General features: G+C 50.3%; 5 protein-coding genes across 5 annotated transcripts; 1 reads left to right on the top strand and 4 right to left on the bottom strand.

Moving 5' to 3' along the window:
* Positions 1 to 749: 749 nt before the first annotated feature.
* On the top strand, positions 750 to 2,280 carry M431DRAFT_71098 (hypothetical protein; the record flags this gene model as incomplete). The annotated part of the gene is made up of 5 exons (XM_024921859.1): positions 750 to 833; positions 901 to 954; positions 1,128 to 1,214; positions 1,298 to 1,420; positions 1,489 to 2,280. The coding sequence occupies 5 exons, from the start codon at positions 750 to 752 to the stop codon at positions 2,278 to 2,280; spliced, it is 1,140 nt and encodes a 379-aa protein (XP_024780812.1).
* Positions 2,281 to 3,711: 1,431 nt separating this feature from the next.
* Positions 3,712 to 5,261, bottom strand: M431DRAFT_503282 (hypothetical protein). Its single transcript, XM_024918286.1, has one exon. It carries the CDS (start codon positions 5,041 to 5,043, stop codon positions 3,937 to 3,939), a length of 1,107 nt encoding a protein of 368 aa, XP_024780813.1. The 5' UTR covers positions 5,044 to 5,261; the 3' UTR covers positions 3,712 to 3,936.
* A 904-nt stretch (positions 5,262 to 6,165) lies between these two features.
* Positions 6,166 to 6,673, bottom strand: M431DRAFT_204513 (hypothetical protein). Its single transcript, XM_024913370.1, has one exon. It carries the CDS (start codon positions 6,447 to 6,449, stop codon positions 6,234 to 6,236), a length of 216 nt encoding a protein of 71 aa, XP_024780814.1. The 5' UTR covers positions 6,450 to 6,673; the 3' UTR covers positions 6,166 to 6,233.
* A 2,227-nt stretch (positions 6,674 to 8,900) lies between these two features.
* On the bottom strand, positions 8,901 to 11,654 carry M431DRAFT_71363 (hypothetical protein; the record flags this gene model as incomplete). The annotated part of the gene is made up of 3 exons (XM_024921889.1): positions 8,901 to 9,796; positions 9,853 to 10,137; positions 10,193 to 11,654. The coding sequence occupies 3 exons, from the start codon at positions 11,652 to 11,654 to the stop codon at positions 8,901 to 8,903; spliced, it is 2,643 nt and encodes an 880-aa protein (XP_024780815.1).
* A 1,809-nt stretch (positions 11,655 to 13,463) lies between these two features.
* On the bottom strand, positions 13,464 to 16,754 carry M431DRAFT_477524 (hypothetical protein; the record flags this gene model as incomplete). The annotated part of the gene is made up of 4 exons (XM_024915573.1): positions 13,464 to 13,934; positions 13,989 to 16,107; positions 16,204 to 16,544; positions 16,650 to 16,754. The coding sequence occupies 4 exons, from the start codon at positions 16,752 to 16,754 to the stop codon at positions 13,464 to 13,466; spliced, it is 3,036 nt and encodes a 1,011-aa protein (XP_024780816.1).
* Between the last annotated feature and the right edge of the window lie 1,872 nt (positions 16,755 to 18,626).

An 18,626-nucleotide genomic window follows, 5' to 3' on the forward strand; every position in this document is an offset into this window, starting at 1 on the left:
GATGCAAGATCATGTATAGCGCCCAAGTTTAGCAGTGCAGTTAATCGAGGTACCGCTACCCCGTACTGCAAGAGACGCCAGCTGTAAAACAAGCCACAGCTACAGCCACCAGCCACAGCCAGCCTGTGCTCAACTTGTCGGGTTTCCTCAGCCACAGGCCACAGGGACCACCAGCCACACCCGCTGCCAGTTCCAGTTCCATTCCCAGTTGCAAGTCCACCAGCCTCAATCCTCAATTTCTTTTGATTCCTTAGTCATGCGGCATTGGCATTTGATAGGTATTAACACTAGCGTGCGCAAAAATCAAAAATCCAATCAAAATCTGCGACACTTCGGGGGAGGCCGAGGCAAGAAACAGCTCAACCAATTAGGCGTAGCTCGGAGCCTGCAGCCGCAAACCGACCGGCTCCGAGGCGCCTGACCGAAGCGGCAGAGCGGAAGAAGCGTCGAAATGAGGGAAATTCCACGGTTGCGCCACAGGCCGTGTGGCTGGTGATCCCCACTCAGCTCGTGATTGAGCCACTCGCAGCGCAGCAACCAAGGCTGAAGCGTGCATATCGCCGGCTTTCAGTGTCGCCCATGCCGGGCCCGAGCCAAAAAACTTTCAGATGGTCATGTTTATTCCGGACCTCTTTTATTCCCCTTAGATACCCTTTTTTCCTTCACTTTCTCCCCTTCTTTCTTCCTCCCTTGATAACCCGCTTCTCTTCTATATATTCTCGAGAGTATATACGTCACTCATCGTCACAATGCTGGCCATTCGCTCTCTCTCCAACCCTGCCAGGCACTGCCTGCGAGCAGCTCCCCGCGCTGCCGCCACCTGGTCCGTTTCGGTATGAAGCATCGGCGCAACGGAAGAGACTCGATAGGAATATTCGCTAACGTACGGTCCAGAACAAGCGATTCTACTCCCAGGAGCGTGTTGCCAAGTATGAGGGAACCAAGGACTCCAACGTACGTCTTTTCGACACCTAATATGCGCATTTCCCCCCAATCCGCGGCCCTCTGGACGATTTGCTGCGTCTCACCTATGTCACCAAAAATCGAGGGGGGGATAAAATTCACTCAAGGCGCAGAGCTTGGAACTGGTGCAGCTGTCTTGAACAAGATGCTTACAATGTGAATAGGGCAACTTCCTCGTCAGCTTAATCGAGGGTGACGGTATCGGTCCCGAGATTGCCCAGTCCGTCAAGGACATCTTCTCCGCTGCCAAGGTACGACAAACTTGATGCCACAGACGGGATGGAATGATCCCGCAAGAGAAACAACACCAACGATAGCTAACAATGAGACATAGACCCCAATTGCTTGGGAGCCCATCGATGTCACCCCCATCATCAAGGACGGCAGGACCGCCATCCCCGACGCCGCCATTGAGAACATTAACAAGAACAAGATTGCCCTCAAGGGTCCTCTGGCTGTACGTACAGAATTACGCTGAGACCCATTCAGAACGCAATGGATAGATTATGCTGACACGCTTGACAGACCCCCGTTGGCAAGGGCCACGTTTCCCTCAACCTGACTCTGCGACGAACCTTTAACCTGTTCGCCAACCTGCGCCCTTGCCGATCCGTCGCCGGCTTCAAGACCCCCTACGACGGTGTCGACACTGTCCTGATCCGAGAGAACACCGAGGGCGAGTACTCTGGCATTGAGCACGTTGTCGTCGACGGTGTTGTCCAGAGCATCAAGCTCATCACCGAGGAGGCTTCCGAGCGTGTGCTGCGATTCGCCTTCCAGCACGCCGAGTCCATTGGCCGCACCAAGGTCCGCGTCGTGCACAAGGCCACCATCATGAAGATGTCCGACGGTCTCTTCGTCAACGTTGCCGAGCGTGTCGCCAAGGACTTCCCCAACATCGAGTTCGACGCCGAGCTGCTCGACAACACCTGCCTCAAGATGGTCACCGACCCCACTCCCTACAACGACAAGGTCCTGGTCATGCCCAACCTGTACGGTGACATTCTGTCCGACATGTGCGCCGGTCTCATCGGTGGTCTCGGCCTGACTCCTTCCGGCAACATCGGTGACGAGTGCTCCATCTTCGAGGCCGTCCACGGTTCCGCCCCCGACATTGCTGGCAAGGGCCTTGCCAACCCCACTGCCCTGCTGCTCAGCTCCATCATGATGCTGCGCCACATGCGCCTCAACGACCACGCCAACAAGATCGAGAAGGCCATCTTCGACACCCTGGCTGAGGGCAAGGCTCTGACCGGTGATCTCGGCGGCAAGGCCAAGACCCACGAGTACGCCGCTGCCATCATTGGCAAGCTGTAAAGAACGAAAAAGCGGATTCCTTCATCACTTAATACCTTTGTCACCTCTACCGCTGCCTTTTGCACACCACTGCAAAACTACGCAAAAACCATCAACTACACAACCCACCATTCCGCAAACTCATAAACAAACTCACACGTAACTAGGGGCTGCTCCCATATGAACGTATATTCGAACGCCCCCAGTTTACTCGTATCATACACCATCTTATTCGCTCTTAAAAAAATGTCACTAGGAGGGGATTTCATTTCATCACGGTTTTCCAAAAGTGTATTGAGATATAGCAAGCATTCAGTACCTTGAGGACCCCCAAAAAAGGGAGGGAAGGGGAGAGAGAGGACAGAAGGGAGAGGAGGGGGAAAAGAAAGCGGTTTAGAATATGTATGCATGTACAACCTACTAGAACGTGTGTCGGTGCGTCGGTATTTGGGCTTCATTGCTTGAATATCCGCCCACGGCATGGCAAAATAACCAAAAACAAGTTTAAAAAAAAGATCTCATGAGTTCGTGTCTTTTGTTGGCGTATAATTCTGTACGCACTACGGAATACTCGGTCAGTAGCTTCGTTTTTCATGCGGCAAGGATATCATCGTCGGTATCAACTCAGTCACACGAGCAGTGAAACCGGTGATACCCTCTCACACAAGCGACATCCGACGTGCGTACAAGAAACACACAAACACCGGCCCACTGCAGTCAAAGAAGAAGAACTAGCGTCGCATAATTATTAATTTGTACTCACCTTTACAACTTGCAGATAATGACGTAGCTCAGGTCTCCCAACATCAAACACAAAGAAATCGTCCAACGTACGCCTATGAAGTCATGGTAAGGGTGTGCCACTGCATCAATAAGATCGGCCCCTCCCCATCCCATCGGCGCGGTAAATAATGGGGGTGTGTGTGTATGTGCCGAATTGGGCCATGGGATCAAATTGATTAATGCATGCGAGAAGCAGGGAGGCTATGGGTGACATACAAGACATTTATTTATCTGCCATGGTATGATATCAAGTGTACACCGGATTGGGACTAAGAGGTGATAGAGTACTAGGTAGCCTGAGAGGGTGAAATAAGTAGATTGTATTGCAATTTGGTATTCGAGATGAGAATTGAAGATGCGTCTTTGGTATCCAGACTGTGAACTAATGTGGGAAAGAACAGAGATGGCTGATATAATACAAGTACACTATCAATAGCAGATTTGATACAAAAGAAGAACCGAGCCCGCCGATATCCCATCTGCAAAGAGCGCCGGCTAGAAACGGGAGAAGAAAAAAAAAGTGCCCAAATGCCGCGCTCGTACAATAAAAAAAAACAAGAGTGGTGTCGTAAATCGTGACGTCTCAGATCCCATTGTTCCCGCCCAATCCAGCCCAAATCCGTATGTGTCCATTTCCGTATCGTACGCCCAATAGATGACAAAAAAAAAAAAAAAAAAAATTGTGCCCAAGATCCAACTCCGATCCAATGCAGGAAAAGAAAAAGGAAAAGGAAAAAGCATAACCACTTGCTGTGTGACAGGATTCGTTTCCCAAGTGGCTGAGCAAGGCCAAGTACACGCACTCACACGCATTCTGTCTCACCATGGCCGCATTCCAACCGATCGAAAGCGGCCATGCATAACCAAAACCATGGATGAACAAGACCCTTCCCTCTAGCTGAATAAAGACAAACCAAACAGACTGCCGGATCCTCCGCCCAGCACAGCGCAGGCTTCCCTCTCGTCATCGTCCCATCGTTTGTGGAGGGAGCCGGGGCTGTAGGTCGATCCGCGACGATTAGGCCGGCTGGGGTAAAAGATATGGATGCGGTAGCTCTCGCTGAATCTCGCCCACTTCCAGTCGCGCGGAGAGCGGCAAGAGCCGAGTTGGTGGATGGCTCGGATGACGATGCTGTGTGAATCGTCCGCACAAGGCTGGATCGTGATGTCATAATCCATCAGGCACAAGCCACACGATCCCGGAGCCTCGCGGCATGGGACGAGGCCATCGCCTCCGGCTGCGGGCTTCTTGAGCAGCTCGGGGATGGACTGGCGAAAGGGCGATGAGGCGGGAAATAGAGAAGTGTGCTCGCAGAGCTTAATGTCGCGCGCGCCGGTGCACTTTCGGAACTCGGCCACATCTCTATCAGCCACTGTCAGAGCATAGGTGCGCTGTAAGAACAGCTCGTCGTCCATAATCTTGGCCGACGTCGAGCACCGTATCGTCATCAGGTCCCGACGCTCGCTTTGCTCGGTGCACAGATTGGCCAGCGGGATGCCGTATTCGGGGCCGTATAGGTGGCTGTTCATGACTAGCCTGGCATGGGTGTAGCTGAGCGAAAAGGGGTTGCCGGTTGGAGAGAATCGATCTCGGCTCATACACTTGAGTCTTTTCCCATCAACGCCGAGCTCAGGCCCAGAGTGAGGTCCGGTTGTCTCGTTGAAAGGATGAAGCCTGTTGCAAACATGGCAATAGACCGTCCCCTTACCCAAGGGGTCCTTTTCGATAATGGGGAGGAAACGCTTCTTTAGATATGGCGGCAGCGACTTGTACGTCTGCGGAAACAGAGCATAAGTGCTCCGGCAGGCGAGCTTGAGACTGAGGATTTCTGCATCATTGAGGTAGTCTCCGATGAGAAGCAAAACATCGGATGGGACGTCGAGAATAGGAGTTCCTTGGGGAGTTTGGGGGGCCTGGGGAGCATCGTCGCCGGGTGAAGGAGGTGTAAATGCGCGGAACCAGCCGCCTCTACTCCAGAGAGTGGTGAGGAGCTGATCCATGTTGAAGCTGGTCAGGTATGTTGGGTACTGATATTGCCACGAGGCTGTGGGGCTCCCAAGTTCGATGTTTGTGTGTGTCTTTGATGAAGCTACAAGACTGTAGTCGAGCTTCGATCAAGTAGCGATGGTGACCAACAGTGAGATTCGAATCCTGTGATGAAGGAATCAAGGATAGGCAGATTGGAGAATGAGGAGAAAAACAACACGATGGAAGAGATATGATGGCACAAACTACTAGTGAAAGCTAGAGGAGCGGGCATCCGGCAAGCTTAAAAAACGGCGAGGCAAAGCCACATCAGACTCGAGCAGTCGGGGCGAAGCTCCCAGCGATGGGTATTGCCCAAAGAGGAACCTAGATCCATCCATAGCGGGGGGATGCAGCTGGGGGGTGCTGGCACAGGTACCGAGACCCCTGTAGCCTGGCAGCTCTAGTGGGATTCTGCCTGTGCTGTGGATATCTACATGTACGGGCTACCTTATCCATGATGCATCAATCGATTGATGGCTTTACACATATGCTTGGACAAGCGATAATAATGCAGAAGAATTATAATGCATTTTGTATTTGATGTTTAAAAGATCATCGACATTAGCGGGATGATAGGTTGATGACACAATTCAGCATTAGTTTAAAACGTTGGGCGCAAAAAAGGGTGGCAATCGGTAATGGCAATGATGATGATGACCCAGAGCCGTGGAATCAAGACAAAGTCTCGGAATCTCGCGTGCTGCAGCTCCATCCATTTCCCGCCAGAGAGGCTGAGACTTTTGGCAGCCACAGGGTCTCTACTCAGGGAGAGACGACAGTTATTAGCATCACCAGCAAATCTATCCCGTCTTATCTTCGGTACTGTACTGTACATTGTCCACTAACTAATCCATACAAGTCGATGCCATCCATGGTCTGCTACTGCTTCTGCTTCGTACAGTACAAGTACCTACTAATCATGCAAATACGACCTTGTAGATGCAGCAGCCCTTGTCCGGAGCCACGACGGACGGGATTCGGGCGCGTAACGCGCGCGCTGCGTAGAGGTACAAGGTGGTGGGTGTCTCTGTTTGTCATCCATGGATGGCAATAATGAAGCCATGCATCACGCCGGAATGTGATTCCATGCTGGCCTCAGCTCCAAATAGAATTGAACATGGAACCCTTGGCTCAGCTCTTATCAGCGTTTGTCAGTCTCTTATCAACGACGCAGCCACCGGAGAGTTTGTTTGATGCAATGTACAGGCACGTGTGGACTTGCATATATTGACCACTTTACTGGCCAGAGCTGCAAATCCAAGATGCCAGCTATCAATATTGACATTGAACAATCAACTTTTGATGGATTGATGCGGTGTACCCAATAGCGAGCAGCCTCTCCCAAAGCAACCACTAACAGCCACAGTGATGCAGTCATGTGCGCTGCTCTAATCTATCAACCTTCCACTAACCAGCCTGTGCCCCTCACCAACTTGGAATCTTCAGGCCCAATAACATCATCCTCCTCCCGCCATCAGCCACCAAATCTCTTGCGCATTGCCGCATTCAGCAGGGTCACCACGCAGCAAAATGTCTCTGATCAAACCGGCCTGTGTCCGGGGTAAATGGAGCAATTACTCGCATGTCGCCCGTCGCCGCCAGTTCTCACCCGGATCCGGATCCTGGAGCTGTCCTAATTGAAGCGACGGCGTCGCGCAACTGTCATGGTCTCGACCAAGCGCCACGGCATATCCTTGTCTATCAGCTATTCAGCTTTGCGGCTCCTCGCCCAGATTTCCAAGTTTTTTCAGCTTCTCTGCCGCTTTTCACAGTCTGGAAGCCTCGCCTGCCGTGGGGCTAGCAGCACTACAGGCAATATAGCGCACAATGTCTCACCTTGACGCAAAAATAGAAGCTTCTGAGGGGCAAAAGAAGACGAGCAGAGGCATGGGGAGCTCCACTGCTACATGTGTTCTCCATACTAGCCTTGCTGCCCCAGGTCTGGGGGAGTACAGGAATGATCTAGCCTTCAGCCATGTCCGTCGACCTGGAAGACAATGCAGAGGGAGAGTTTCGGAGCTCCGTTCCAAAAATACATGCCCACGCGGGACAGCTCTTCACGGCCGGTTGGGCAATTAATCCGCCATCAACTTCGTCTGGGCGAGTTCCTTGAGACAGCTATAATCGATGACCGCACAATCTTCTCTTGCTGTCCGTGTAAGCAGAGATCAACACGGCTATCGCGGGTACCGGCGATCGACAACGGCGCCAGCTCTAGCGTCGTGCTCAATGACTAGACCAAAGCTATTGATTGATCTTATGTATATGCAAGGACTACTCGTACATTCAAACGATCATCACAGGGAAGGCCACAACGACATCAACAGGGATGATTTCAATCTCATGAGCCAGCTCGTGTCACAGCCAAACAAGCCACAGCCTGATTCCGTCGACACGGCACTCTGGCGTCATGCCACCACCCTCGATCAGTCAATGCAGGATAGGAGAAGCAAGCCACAATCGCAGCTTCGCCGTGGGATTGGAAACGTCTGATTTGCCAGCCTCCCGACACTCTGGCTACTCATCCCGCCTTTATGAAACAATATAGATGCAGCATGGCTTCCGTGTTACCGCTGCTGTGCGACGGAGTCCCTTTATTACAAATCTAGCTCTGTTCTGCAGGCGAGTTCCGGTGCCCTTATATTCTTCTCTGGCAGGCTAAGCCATCACTTTATCCCACTTGCGCCTACGTTGATGCTGTCGCCAATAGATTAGAAGGAACATGACCAAATCCCCCATCTCTCATAGCCCTATACCAGGTACACGCGTCACATCTCTATCCTAGTCGAGCTGCATGAATAGCGATGCTTCAACAGCAAACGATGTATGTGGACCATGGCGACAATGGTGTAAGATGGCCGGTTGAGCTTCTCGGCAATGATCACGAAGCAGAAACCCAAGCAAACTGTACTACAAGCCTGTACACGCTACACGTGCGGAGTACACTGCCAGAAACAAGGCATCGTGCATATCCGTACGCTGCGCCATTGGTTTATACGTAAGCGTACATGAGCACACATTGTGAAAACACGGGAGCATACCGGTGCAGGCTATACGACTTCGCCTCCACCCATCCATCACCGGCACATCAGGCCTTGTCCCGTCTTATTGTTTATCGACGGTGTCCAGCCGCCATCCCGTCAGGCACCAACCGATTCTCCACCTACGGATTGATACGGAGCGATTTGCATCCAACGATCGAAGCACTGCCCTGGATCGACCGATGCTACGATCCTGAGTAGCCTTCGGAGTGTTTTCAAGTATCCAAGCCTCCAAAGAACCTAGCCTATATTTTCTGCCATCGCCTTTATGTTGGTTATACACGTAGTGTATTTTACTACGGCTCTGTCGAGCCGGTATCGTGAAGATAGATGCCTTAGCCAAGTGTCTGTAACCAGCACTGTCTGGACAGTATATGAAATAACATCATGTCGGGACAGTACATCCTTCTACTGTTCTGTGTAAATGTAGCTTCCGGTTCTATTCTCTCTTTTAATAAATATGTGTGTGGAGGAACTTTAGAAGCCATATCAGTACATTACTGATAAAGGAAAGTACCGTCAAAGACCGCACTGTCATGGTGGGGTATGCGGGTCTTATATGTTTTTGAGGTTATACTGAAGGCCAATCAATATCACTTCCACCAATACTGTACATAAAACAACCAAACAAACAAACAAACATTTGCCAAATAGGCGCATTTCTGTCAGCTTATCTATATTGACCTGTAATGGCATAGTGCATACTTGTTCCATCAGTGGTTCCATTATTACAGTACCATGAACATCTATGAATAGTACTTCAATTTCCCGAGGCACTAGATAATTTTCTAGGCATCGAGAGCGGCCAAACAAGAATAAACCAACAGCAGCCCCAGAAAGAACAAACATCGCCCCAGGCCATAAAATCCAGCCGAAAGAGTGCCCAATAGCCATGCCAGACTGTCTAACAGCCATACGAGAAAATCAATGAGAAGCGCCAGAAGATAGCTACAAGTTCCCAACAAAAATCGCCCTAGGACATAAAAAGCGGGCGAAAGAGTGTCCAATAGCCATGGTAGACTGTCTAACAGCCATACGAGAAAATGAAAAAGATGCGCCAGAAGATAGCTACAAATTCCCAACAAAGAAAGCATTAGCGCGGCAACAATAACCAATGCAGTACACGTCATGAGTATCATCGTTTTGTCGTGCTCAAGCTGCTCGTCAGCTTTCTCCTTTAGGTCGACAAAGTCTGTCGGCGGTTTCCAGCCCTCGTTGTGAAATAGCGAGGGATGGGCTGTCTTCTTTATATCAGATTCATCTTTCGTCTCGTTATCATCGCATGGCTTAGTCTGTTCGATGGGGCCGGTTGGTATTTTCCTGTTCTCGGTATCAAATAGCAAGGAATGGGTTGCTTTGCCAACCCCAACTTTCTCTTTAATCTCGTTATAATTGAACCGCTGATTCCGGTGGGGAGATTGCGTTGATGCTTTCCGCTTCGCACTGTCAAATGATGAGGAACGGACTGTCTTCTTGACATCAGGTCCATCTTCATCTCCATCGTTTTTGCACGGCTGGTTCAGGTGAGAAAAGGGTGTTGGAATTCTCCAACTCTCGTCACCAAATAGTGAGAAAAGCCCCATTGATTCTAGGCCACACCCAGTTCCTCTGATTAGGGTCATGTGCTCGTTAAAAGACTTATACATCGCTATATTGAGTTCGTGCTCTTGTATTACCGGGTGTGCTGTGAATATTACGTTAGTTATATGAATATTAGATGTAAGGGATGGCGGAATTAACCATGTGCAAGCATGTCCTCTGATCCCCGGCATGCTTCTCCAAAAAATGGTGCAATGATTTGTATCGACTTGAGGCCCCATTTTTGGGCCAGCCTCATCCACTTTAAAAACATCCAAAACCTAGAACATGACTGCCGTTGATACCCGTCTAAAAGGCAGGCAAGTTTGTTACGGCGAATCGATTCATATTCCGGCGATTCCCAATCTAAATCCACACATCTGATCCAGATCTGGAGCATGGTATTGGCTATTGCCATGTCTTCATCAAGAGTCGCCACTGTCCCACCTACCACGCACGATTAGCATCTCCAGTAAAGATATAGATTGAAGAAGTGTAATACCCAGTCTCTCATAAATTGCGTCAAAACCAGAACCCATGCCGTCCTTCCTTGACCTCACCCCTTCCAAGAACCGCGCTCCAGCAATGTTCTTAAGCTGGAAGTGATTCAGGTCGCGATCCTCACTTGGCCAAAAGATTATTCTAGGGTTAATCTCCCTTCCTTCACGTAACATAAACTTAGACAAGCCTTCAATGTACCTTAACTGTTTAGGTACGTTCTTTCCCGTTAAATTTTTCCCCACCTCGCACGGTTCTGTTAAATACCATTCCATCAAGTCCAGGAAGATGTCTTTCCGATTGAAAATGATCCTCGAGCCATGGAACGCGTGATCAATTAGGAGGCCATTGATGGTTCGGACATGGCGAGTAGGTATTTTAAAGATTGTAAAGCAGAAACTGTCATTTATACCCAAGCGGTGGTTCCGTCCAGATCTTGGCGCTAGCCTCCCGTTGACTATTTCCATGTAGCTATTTGTTGCTTTTCGGATAGGGAGATCTTCCAGAATAGATTCAATTCCGCTGCCAAAGATAGAGTCAATCCACAGCTGCCTCTGGAATTGCCGCCACTCCTTAATGGCCGGATCCGCATCCTCAAGTGGCTCAGGCAGATAAGCAGACCGTAGGACTATTATAAGCCTCGGAGAAATCGGTGCAAATCTGTGAAAGCAAGGACCCATACTGGTATGCTTGCCTGTACTAATATCAAAATAAGCAACAGTCCGCCCCTCCCTCACGTTATAGCAATTGTCTGTAAGAACAAACTCTTCATCATGGTTCACTAGTGTGCAGATAGCCATGTACATATCGCAGATGTAGTCAATAAACGAATCGGCGATGGGGAAGTAAATGCTCTCGCTAATGTGCCGTTTCCAACATCCCTCTGTGTCAATGTCCAAATCTATAATCGTCTCCAAGCTCTGAAACCAGACATCAATCGGTTTGGTGAAGCCGTGCTTTGCCATGTAGTGTTGTAAAAGCTCCTTGTCGCCATGATCATAATCCTGCATGCTGTCTAAGTTGTACTTTCGGTGGTATTGCTCTCCACGATCGGCGAGTAAGAAAACGAACTTTCGCAATACATCTTTCTCCGTTCTCTTCAGCACTATAGCCGGCTTTCCATCTTTATAGGCATTGATAATTTTGCGATAGATGCAGCTCGCTTTGTTCTCAAGGACGGCGAACTTTTTCTCAAGATGACCATGGTCTTGCAACGGTTTTGTCGGATTCACATACATATTTTCCAAGCCACAAGTGCGCCTTACCGAACATTCATCAAAGGAAAATTCATCATCAGATAGGCAAAGGCTGTTCACCGCTTGGTCTCCAGGGTACATCTTCTTCCTGGGGTCGCGCTTCTTGGATTTCCCCTCTTTGGACTTTCCGGGGGGTGCATATTTGTGAGAGAAGTTTCTCAGTAGGAACTGAGGAATGAAATGTTGATACTCTGGCTTGTGAGCTTCCATGCTTGGCCTGACTGGAGATTCAGCCCATATATCGACAGAAGTTATGAGATTGAATATTCTGATGTTGGGCTGAAAGCATGAGCGATCGTGAGCATTGCTGATTGGTTGTCGGTCCATACTTCTTCCGTAGTACTCGGCGTTGCATTTGTGGCCTTGTTTGGTTGGCTGCCGGCTGCCTTTCCAAAGCCCAGTGTTCCCTGTCTCATCAAGCGAGTGACGAGACTGTGGTTGGTTGATGCCCGATGGGAGGCCTCGACAAACCGAATTTTCCTATTTGCGGTATAGATACAATAATCGAGCATCAAGTACCACTGATAGGTGTTGCGGCAGGAAGAGGAGAAACACACCTCCATCAGCGGTGTACTGGCACCGCCACGAGCATAGCCTCTACCGACACAGGTCTACTCAGTTGCTTTTAGGCCTTAGTACAATGTGATGAGGATACTTTGACGCGAAAACGGAATCAATACCCAACACATCATAGGTGTACAAGTAAGTGTATCTAGACATGTTGCGCTCACCAGTGACAGAGACAGCCTCGTGATGCCGCCGACTTCGGCCGCTTCAGATCGGCCCAAACCCGAGTCCACGAAACCACTGTGGCTCAGTCTCTATCAACACAGCAGGACTTGCATATATATATCTTCTTTTTCTCTTGGCGATTTCTCCATTGGGCCTGTGTCATCATTCACTGCATAAAAATCGACATAATATTTGATAGGAACAAGTACATCAACTCGATGCCACGACCAAGGTCAAGGATTCTACTTGCGTCGAATAGGAGGGTGTATCGCCTGCTTCATCCTACCTAAAGTCCCTACAAAAGCCCTACAAGAGTTGCGACACATTCAACAAATGGGCTGATGTGACGGCACTGCCCAGAATCCTACTCTACGATGCATCCTGGGGGTTTCAACTTCATTTTCCATCTGTGTCCGTACGATAATTGGCCTGACCCTGCTTTACAATCTTATTGCGTGTCAATTCTAATCATCATAAGTGATTCCTAAACCTCTCATGTGTCATTCTAGCCTCAGATATTTCCTTTCTCGCTCTTTTTGCAGAGAATAATGTAGCCGCATAGGGGCGGCATAGAAGACGAAGACATACCCTACACTATTCAAACACAACATGATCGCGAATTTTCCCTTGCATGGCTTCCCGTGGACAAATTCTTCCTCATGACGAATACGTTTCTTTTTCTTCTCCGGGAATATGCATGCAGATATCAATTCTTTATATGATTCAATGCGGCCCGTAAGAGAGGCCAAAGCATCACCGCCAATATCTCACCTCCAGCGCCTTGGCTGCCAATCAAACATATCCTCTAAAACGCATGCAGGGTCGAGTTGCCAGGGATCTCCCTGCAATATTTTCAATACAAGTTCCGAAAGAAGGAGATACATTGCACTTCTTTTCTTGGCTACAGTTCTTGCAACATGCAGGACAAGCACATGCAAGGAAGGGCGTCTATATGATAGTCGTCTAGGCCCGTCTACGTATAGAATCTATCACTCATGCACACATCAACCATTTCATTAACTTATCCTCGTGTTCTTTTCACTGTAACTAAACTACTTGTAATTCTCTCCTACCCAAATCCGAAAATTGTAACGCAGCATCCCCTTGGATATTTTGTTGCGCTTCGCTGATAGACGCCTTTGTGCCGTTATGCCCTATATTTGCCCCCCCAACCGGCTCGCCCAAATCTGTTTCGGTCCTATAGTTATGTACAATTGGAAAATGATATTCCCATTCGCTTATCGCTCTGTTACTGTAACAGCAGTTAATTTTTGATACGCTATTTCTTCATAGTCTCCCACTGCGAATCTCCTTATCAAAGATCTTCACCCCCCAAACATCGTAAAACTGCAGCGGCCCCACCGTCTTGAATCGCAGGCGAGACCCTCCGTTAAACTCGTCATCGCTATCGCTCTCCGAGTCGAGGCCCTCCAGCGGGAGAGGCGGAAACATGTTGTTGTGGGGGCCCAGGCTCGTCACAGGCGGGAATTTGTCCTTGCTCTTGCCCTTGGCCCGCTTGTTGTTGTTTCGCTCATCCGGGGCGTCGTTGGCCTCGTCCGACGGCCGGATAACTCGGTCAACACGATCGTCTTCCATTGCGATCCACTCCAGCTTGAGCTCTGGATAGTGCGATAGATTGTCTACAATGAATCTCAGGATTTCTCTAACAACCCAGATGCAAGTGTCGTTGTTGCGGAAGTGTAAGATGTTGATTGCGCGCAGGCTAACCAGACCAGAAAAGTATTGCATAAAAATATGCTGCTCAAGTTAGCTTTATCTAACCATTATTCGTAGAGTTCATTTTTTACTTACCACAGCCTGGATATTCATGCTCAGTGCCAACTCCTCGAGTTTCCGGCCCTGGGTGCAAATGAGAATCATTGTCTTCTCGTTACAGTCCCAGCGAGTGCCGCTGGCTTCATCTTTGATCATCAATCGCCTAAGATTGCCAATATGCTTTTTGAGCACAAGCCTTCGAATCTGATCCATATTTGCGAAGCTCGGCATGGAAAGGGTCTCGGGCTTGCTCTTAGGGCTGCGCTCGAGCAAAAAGAGGTCATGTATCTCCTCGAGCTGAGAGGCGAAAACGAGGAATTGATTGCACACGTTGTCCGTGAAGATGCTCCTCAACGGCAGCGGCCGCACCTTGTTTGCCTTAGTGAACAAAGACCAGATGGCCGCCTGGTCTCCAACATTGAGAAGGGTAATCTGCCTAAGGCACGATAGGTTGATTGTTTGCGACAAAACGGATGCCTTGACGGGGATAAGGTAGATGCTCAAGGATGTGAGCATCAGGCCTCTTGTACGGCGGACATAGTCGCTCATACTGGTAGTATTGACGCCCGCTGCCCTGCGCTCCGACTCATCCATCTCCTCCTCGATAACCTGAATTTCGTTCTGGAGATCAGTGACCATGGCACTGAAGCCCCTGAGTTGGGCGTCAGCATCTTTGATTTGCGTATGATCTATTGCCGAGCCTTGAGCATGTAGGTCGTTGATTTTCTTCCCTATGGCTTCGCTCTGGTTCCGGAAAGAGTCAAGTTTCGTCATCAGGTTCTCCAAGTTGACCTTGTGTGCAGAGGATTGAGTGGCGTTGCCAGGCGTCATGGAGGGGGCCACGGCCGCATCAGCCGCTGGCGTAGGAGTAGCAGAGCCAGAGGAAGAACCAGTTTGACCAGGTTCCGTTTCAGAGGTGTCCCCTTCCACAGGCTTAGAATCGATACCATCTGGCAGGCTGGAATCCTCGGTTTCTTCAAAACCATCCCCAAGAACTTCGATATGGGCAATGTCGATATCTTCAGGAGAAGCGTCGGTGCCGCTCCTCTTTGGTGCCTTGCTGGACGAACTCTCGCTAGGCATCGTCGTCTCACTTGCCTTGGCACTGGATTCCTCTTCAACTTCCTTGATCGGAGGAGATGTAGCAGTTGTCTCGTCTGCTGCAGTTAAAGACTCGCCCTGAGATACGCCGTTGGTGGTGCTTGTTGCAGCCTCCTGGTTTTGGGGGGTTGGCTGCCCGCCAGTCAGTGCTGATGTTTCGACAGAATCTACATAATTCCGCGCCGCCTTGGCTATGGTATCAAGCATATCTTGCGCAGTGGCAGAGAAATTGGAAGATCCACTGGTAATCGTCATGAGTTTGGTAGATGCATTCTTTATGGATTCGATGAATGCCTCTCGAACATCTGTCGCCGAAGTCTCCTGTCCCTTCTTATCGTCCTCTTGCTCGGATTCGACAGTATCAGCTTTACGCGGCGCTCCGGGTGGCGGTGAGAAAAGCTGAAAGATTTTGCCAAGGACGGCTTCTTGAAGTCTCCGCTCCTCGTACACCCTATATGACTTGGAGTCGAAGCTGCTACCGTTGTTGTTCTGTGTAGCCGGGAGAACCTGGAACTCGTCTTCGACATCTGAATCGTCTGCGTCGGAATCAGGCGGCGGCTTACGCGCCCGGCTTGCCAACCCATCCGAAAAGGATAGTTGTAGTTCAGTAAGCGTTGAGCTAGAGTTCTTGATGCAAGCATTGAGCTCGCTTACGATATCGAGGTTTTCGATATCCAGCACACTGAGGCTCTGGAGGTTCTTGAACCCCGAAAACGTAGAAGGCTCCTTTGCACCAGTCACACGCTTCCCAGTCTTATTCTTAGACGCTGACTTGGAGGACGGCGGTAGGAGAGAAGGCGGGGGACCGCTGACAACAGGTGGCACGACGCCTGGAGGCGGAGGAGGCAACAAGCTGAGAGGAGCAAGCGGCGGAATGCCTCCCCAATGGTTTGTCGATTCTGGCTGGGGGTGAGGATCGATGGAGACGGGCAGCGGTGGCGGCTGTACGTAGTAAGAGTCTCCCGCTTGCATCCGTACATGCAACTTTTTGAGCGATGCGATTCTATGCAGTTCGCGGTAGACAGGTCTGCTGAGTTCCACACGGATATTCCATCTAAAGCGCCGAGACTTAGCATACCTCACTGACACGAAAACCCCCCGATGGTCGGGATCATAGGTGCAATTGGGCTGGTTCCAGACGGCGACTCACCGGAAAACCTCAAGTGATCTGGCTTTTCTGAGTGTAAGATGCAGGAGCGTGTTTAGAAACTTGCCGCAACTGGCACTATACAGGTAGGATTGGTAACAGCACTCTCCCTTAAGACCAGCGCTGAGAGTGTCCATGGATAGATCCCTCAGATGCTTGGCATAATCATAATTGCTGGTGGTGAAAGTATCAAGACCGCCGGCAAGACCGTCGATGGGAGAATCGAAGTTGAGGTCGTCATCGTCGGGGAAGATGATGTGGAAGTTCCTGTATAGCTGGGCCGAGGCGAGTTCGTGGAAATGGCGGGAGACGAGAGCAAGACATATCAGATCGCTCTGAGAGCACTAGATGAGAGGACCAACAGGGCACACGTAAGCATAGGGATGCAAAATGAGTGGGAGATTTCGGAATCCTCTGGAGAGATGAGCTTGAAAGAAGGGATTTCGTACATGTGAGATGATTTCCCGCTGGGTTTCGGTGGGCAAGTCGACAAAGGTGAGTCGCTGCTTGTTGGGCTGGGCCGCCACCTCGTCGCCGGCATCGCTCGTGGCCATGATGGGATACGTTGTGAGAGCGACAGCAGGCAGGCGAGAGGGCGACGCTGGTGAGAGGAAGCGCGCTCCTCAGGGCCTCAGACGATGCTGGGAGGAGATGTCTCGACGGTTTGGACGGTTTGGCGAGGCTTGTCGGCCGAGAGCGCGCAACCTGCCGATGGGGAGTGGCGAAAAGAGGAGATGCGACGCTAGGACGACGGAATGGGATTGCGGCGCAAAGAGGCTACAACGAGACCCGGCGCCGAGATTCGAGATTAACCGAATAAAAGATGCCGATGACGATGCTGGTGTTGATACTCTTACTGTCGCTGATGTTAGGGAGTCGAAAGACGGGAGATGGTGATATCCGGGATTGCGACAGCACCAGATGACGGCAGGAGGAGAGGAGAAGAGAGCAGAGTAGCCACAGCGTAACGAGTGCTGAAAACCGCAACAACAGCACCAACAAAAGGCAAAGTAAGTTGGAGCCAAATTGGCGTTGGGCGGACAAAGGGCAATCTGCGGCGCCTTGGCGGGTTCTCGGCCTTTGTTGCAACTCTGTTTCGTTCTGCGTTGTCTCGTTCGCTTGGTCTGGAGTTCGGCCAACATGGATGTGGGGAGGGAACTGATGAAGAATCAGAATCAGAAGATGGGCCAGGCGGGTAGAGGGGCCGGCCAGCGGGGTGGATGCGAGGACAGGCGACCGTTTAGGCGGCTGGCGCTAGTTTTTGGAGAGTTTGGCCCTGTAATTATGGGGGTGTGCTGGCTTTTGGGCTAGGTAGGGCCGGGGCTGGTTGCACTACAGCAGAGTGGAGGGCTAGAATGAAGTAAGACGGCGACATACGGCTGAACTGGAGGAGGGGAGGGGCAGAAGAGGCGGGCGGGGCTGCGGCAAGTTTGCGTAGGTGCTTGGATCTAACTTGATTGTATTGAGTGAGGCTTTGACGATTGATCGGGGTAGTTTGATGTGCTACTGTACAGTACCATAGCCGGAAGAGTCCATTGACGGTGCGGAGGAAGAGCTGAGCTGAGGGCGTTGATTCACGGCATCTTTTCCCATCTTGACCCCTGCCAGTCAATGTCAGCGCTTGAGGGGAAATGTACAGGTACAGGTATAGGTAGCCGAGGAACAATGTGCGAGTACCTGCGTTGCAGCTCATTCAGCCACTCGCCACTGCAAACAATCCATTGGATCCCCCTCTCGAAACGAGCCAGAGCCGTCTATTGGCCACAGTCCAGGTCACAAGGAGGTCATTGGAAAGCCAAGCTGACGGAGACGGGGCCACCCGTCTGGGATAAGTAGGCCATAGTTGAGGGGACATGTATAATGAGGCGAGTAAGTCGAGTACCCGTTACAGTACAAGCGTAGAAGTGACGCCCAACTTGCTGCTTCACGATGAAAACAATTGTCGCCGGTATATAAAGGATTGATGTCTGCTGCCTTGCTGCAACTGTCCATGGCTATTAATAAAAGATAAGCTGCCATTCAATGAGTCACAGCCTGCCTCGACTAATGCACTCTGCACATCAATAAGGACCAGACGCAATTGATCCTGGTCTTAATCCCGTATGTAAACAGACACACACACTGTATTTTTGTCCGCCCAACAGCAACGCCTAAGTCACCAGTACATGGATCAATTGCTGTACTAAGAAATACCTGAGGTAACAGCATTGATCAATGTACTTGGTGATAACCTCAACTGATGCTCTTTACATCTCCTCGACATCAACACCTCTCTCTCTGTGGTATTACTCATTCATTCACCACTTACAACCATCAAACTCAGACAAATCCTACAGCAATTCAAACCCCCCTGGCAAAATCAAATGCAATGCAGCCCGGTTAGGCAATTGCCGAGCGGGCCTGGCATTCATCGCGCCACATGTCCT

The sequence above is a fragment of the Trichoderma harzianum genome (genome assembly GCF_003025095.1).
Source record: "Trichoderma harzianum CBS 226.95 unplaced genomic scaffold M431scaffold_1, whole genome shotgun sequence".
NCBI classification, from domain to species: Eukaryota; Fungi; Ascomycota; class Sordariomycetes; order Hypocreales; family Hypocreaceae; genus Trichoderma; species Trichoderma harzianum.